We start from the raw sequence: 4,654 nt of genomic DNA, 5'->3' as shown, positions 1-4,654 counted from the left end.
ACAAACCCATAGAATGAAACCTCGGGTAATTTTCTATAAATATAAAATAGCCAATTTTTTGCTTATCATGTATCACTTCATCAATTGCACAAATAATTTCAGTTATACCCAACTTCATTGTTAGCTGGTTTTAAATAGGACAACCTACAGCAAAATATCTTAAGTACTCTCTAAAACACTTCATACTTGAAAACCAAAATAGGAAGAAAAACAAAAACGATTAATAGCTCTACACTCAGACATTATTATTTTCTTGAAATTAAGACAAACTCTTCCTCAAGTGGCTCGAACAAGTGGTGAGGGAGGAATTGGTGAATGAGGAGACATCATGTGAGGTGACATAACAGATTCATCAAACCTCCTTGAAGAGAAACTGAGCCTTAGATTCTGTTGCCAACGTTTGACTTGCACTGGTTCCTTCCTTTCTTTCCCTACAAATACTCTTATTCTGTTGAGTGCAACTTCCACTGTTCCATCATCTATGTTAGCAAAACAAACCCTGTACCAACCAGGCTCAGAGCAATTGAAAGATGACCCTGGTGACACATTGAGCTTCACCTCATTGATAATCACACGCCAAAGCTTCAATTCAGCTTCAAATGTTTGTTCCTCTAACAAGCTTTTCAAATTCATCCAGCAAAAAAGCCCCGCATTGCTTGGGAAGCGACTAATGTTAACCTCTTCAAGTCCCTTTGTGAACTTGTTATGCCTTTTTGCCAACCTTGTTGAACTCTCCTCAAGATAATTTGCTACAAAATTTTCATCTGAAAGCATTGAAGCTAACATATGTTGAGTCTGAGAAGAGACTAATCCAAAGCTTGACATTTTCCTTCCACAATTCACAACTGTATCATTGTATGAATAAACTATCCCAACTCTAAAACCAGGGAACCCCATGTCCTTAGACAAACTAGAAACGATGTGAATGAGTTCTGTTTTGCAGAACTTCATGTCTTGAATGACCTCAGAAACACTCACATATTCTGGTGAGCTGAATACAGTGGCTGCATAGATTTCATCACAAACTAAATGGATGTTATTCTCATTGATGAAGCTCACAAGGCTCTTCAATGTCTCTCTGTCTAAGGTAGTGCCTAAAGGGTTTGATGGGTTTGTTATGATCAACCCTTTCACGTTGATGTTATTCTCTTGTGCTTTCTTGTAAGCTTCTTCAAGGGCTTCTCTTGTTATCTTGAAATTGTTGGAGCTATCACAGTGCACAGGAATCAGTTGCACCCCAGTTCTCCAACACAAGTCTCGGACGAATCTGCAATAAAATATGAAATATTTTGTATCACCACACACGTACACATGATGAATCATGGATGAGACATGTAGATTAATTTTTCCATTTTTTAATCAAGTCATGATAAGAACCTAATTAATCACTTAATAAGTCTCTCCTTTGACCAATTCAGTATTGAATACAATATATACTGTGGTCCATGCATTAAGTGGGTCGGAAAAGTAAAAGCTATAAGCTAGGGTCTTAAAAGAATAATCAATAGTTTTTTTCAATGAAATATACAAATTTTTAGACAAATTAACACAATGAAAAAAAAGTTACTATGTTTATTACCAAGGCAAATTTTTTAAAAAGGAATTACATGCAGATTAAAAAAGAAAGAACTAATAAAATGAGGCGTTCATGTTGTCATGTTTCAGAGGTCAATGGTTATTGTCCACTTAACTTTGAGTCATGAAGTGTCTAATTTGGATTTAGACTTAAACTACATGCTTGTTGACTAATCACACTGTAGAAGGCTTTATTATTATTTCAGCTTGACCTAACTTACTGAGTCATGTTTGAATTTTTGTTTTCATACTCCTGGATCTTAGTGCCATTACCTTAAATGGGAAATTGTAGGGTTGACACCTCACGTAGCTGGGGAAAGGGAACTTTGAAACAAAGCTTCATAATTTACTCCGAAGAAAAAACATCAATTCATTATTATTAAAACTAAGATGCACACGCACTAGTTTGATTGAAATGAACACACAAGCTTCATCCCATTTGGTGTCTGCAACCAAAATCCTTCGGTGCCACGTCACATATACTTTATAAGAAATGAGATTATTTAATGGTTGGGATTATGTTTACATCAATATACAAAGGACCCCAACTTCTGCGTAACAGATTTTATGTAATAACCAATTATAAATATATCTTATCGGTAAGATATAGTTGTAATATTAAATTTATTTTTTTTCTTTCCATCACCCCAACCGATAGCTTTTCGAGAAGAGAAAAAAATATTCTTTTAAAATTATAATTATATCTTACTGATAAGACATAGTTATAATATGTTACTGCAAAATATCTCTTCTTCATAGAAGGAGAAGTACAATTCCCATATACAAATTACTTTTGATAGTGGTTTTATATGCTGGATTAATTGGTCTTTTCTTTTTTGTAGATAAAATACCCATTTTTTTCTTAATATATACTCTAAACTAGAAGATTGTGGCAGCATGGCAAAGGGAAGCCATATATCTCTAGATTCAATTGTTTAGACTTCAATTTTGAATAAAAGTTTTTCAAAAATAGCATGTTAATTAAGACATTGGAGTTCTCCCTTTAACCAAAACAAACAAAAATAGTTATAACACTTTATACATGCGTGCTTTTTTCATTTTCCACTTTTAACATTTGATGGGTGAGTGAATCTGTGACATACATTGAATGAACACATATATTATGAAAGAGAAGATACATACCCAGGATAATAAGGTGTAGGAACCAGAAAAGCATCACCAGGATCAGCCAAACAGAACATGATTAGTTCATTTGCCCCTGTAGCCCCTCCACTCATCACTATACGGTCAGGATCAAATGTGACCCTACCACCTCTCACTTTCGACATAAAATTTGCCATTGCCTGAAAAAAATAATAAAAAAAAAAACCAATTTTTATTATCAATACAACATGCTCAATCCTTATAATAATGAATTAATTTAAGTTTTATTGTTAATTGCATACACTTCTGAACTCTGGCAACCCATGATAGTCTTGAAAGTTAGCAATATCTCTGAACTGATGCACTCCATCAGGAGTGCAAATAGAAGCCTTGGGATTATTCCTTATCCACTCTTCAATCAGATCAAAGCAGAGCTGAAAAAAAAACGAACAATTTATCAAAAAACTGCATCTCATTGTTGCTTAAACCGTATAAAAAGAACAACAATATTTGCAAATTTGACATTCTTAATATACCTGATTTTCAGCAAGACCCATTTGGATAACACCCTGAGGATTTTTTGTAGGGTGAAATGGGTTTCTATCATATGCTTTCCACCCATCAAAATATGCAGAATTCTCTCCATGTTTATCATTGGTTGCAATCTTTGACAGAAGCTGATAGCTATTATTTCCTAAACCCATGTTTGAAAATTTTCCCCTGAATTAAGGTGTAATGTAAGGTCACTCTAGTTTGAGTAGCAAAGGATGTTGAGTGTGCTAACTTTGCAAACGAGTGCATGGAAATGTAAGAGAATTTTCGGTATTTATAGGCAGTGGATTTAGCAAAAGGAGGAAAAGTCTATTTCGAACTTCAACACCTTTGAAGACTGAAGAGAATAAATAAATGAATAAATAAATAATGGGATAATGGTCAAATGCAAATTGCTTGCGTGCGTGCTTGTCATTTCTTTAGCTCAGCACGTGTGTAAAGGATTAATTAAAGGAAAAGGTAAAAAGGGTTTTAATTTATAAAAACTTGCTTCGGTTTGGATATGCGTCAGGTATTTGTTCCTTCCATGAAGAAAACTAGGGGTGTGCAAAATACATATGCTTCGGCCAAAGGGCAAAGACAAAGTTTTTAATTTTAATCCAAATGGGAGATAAAAAGAGAGAAAAGTTCAAGACACTATAATAAATAAGATTTACTAATATATAGCTTGTGACAAAATCTTGGTGAACAGATGTTTTATACTGTAATCTAAAATTTTACTTACTAGCTTGATCTAATTATATGAAAAAATTAGAGAAGCATTAAATTTCTTTAATTTTTCTATCTTTTGTCGACTGATATTTTTATTAAACAGAATAAGAAAAAAATATTAATAAAGTAATGATCTATTGAATATTTTAATCAAAAGTAGATAATTCAAATGCTGATATTTTTTTATATTTAATCGTTTTCTGATTATATTAAGCCGCAGATGTTTTAAAATGAAAAAACAAATATTATTTAACGAATAAATCTCAAGAGTACGAAGGAAAACAAGAAAAGGTCACAATACTAAAAATTAGTGTTCCTATTTTGATGAACCCCCGCTATGAAGTGGGATTATTGGTTCCTTTTTTTTTTAACTATTTGAAACGAGTCGAACTACATATCCCGAAGCTCCCTACTAAGAATTTTATTAAGCATATCTCATTATAGTTCTAAAAATAGTTATCAAAGCAATCAGAATCTTCAAAATACTAACCAAGTTTCAACCCGTTGTGAAATATAAAAATCATTAATGAACGTTCATTTATTAGCTTGGATTATTAGATGATATGGTTGTTTATTATGGTATCAGAGTCAAGGTGATCACATTGTCATAAGTCAACACAAGGTAGAACCAGATATATATATATATATATATATATATATATATATATATATATATTGGTGGGGCAAAATGTATCTATTTTCCTTATATGAT

The 4,654-nt window shown here is 32.7% G+C and overlaps 1 protein-coding gene across 1 annotated transcript; it reads right to left on the bottom strand.

Annotated features, from left to right (window-relative positions):
* Positions 1–276: 276 nt before the first annotated feature.
* On the bottom strand, positions 277–3,383 carry LOC133295109 (1-aminocyclopropane-1-carboxylate synthase 1-like). Its single transcript, XM_061493906.1, has 4 exons — positions 3,216–3,383; positions 2,982–3,113; positions 2,719–2,879; positions 277–1,267 (listed from the first exon to the last, which is right to left on the bottom strand). Exons 1-4 carry the CDS (start codon positions 3,381–3,383, stop codon positions 277–279), a joined length of 1,452 nt encoding a protein of 483 aa, XP_061349890.1.
* Between the last annotated feature and the right edge of the window lie 1,271 nt (positions 3,384–4,654).

This window comes from Gastrolobium bilobum, unplaced genomic scaffold (assembly GCF_033153095.1).
Source record: "Gastrolobium bilobum isolate Gb01-03AN ecotype WA unplaced genomic scaffold, APGP_CSIRO_Gbil_v1 utg913, whole genome shotgun sequence".
In the NCBI taxonomy this organism is placed as follows: domain Eukaryota; kingdom Viridiplantae; phylum Streptophyta; class Magnoliopsida; order Fabales; family Fabaceae; genus Gastrolobium; species Gastrolobium bilobum.
This window is presented reverse-complemented; position numbering and strand designations above follow the sequence as displayed.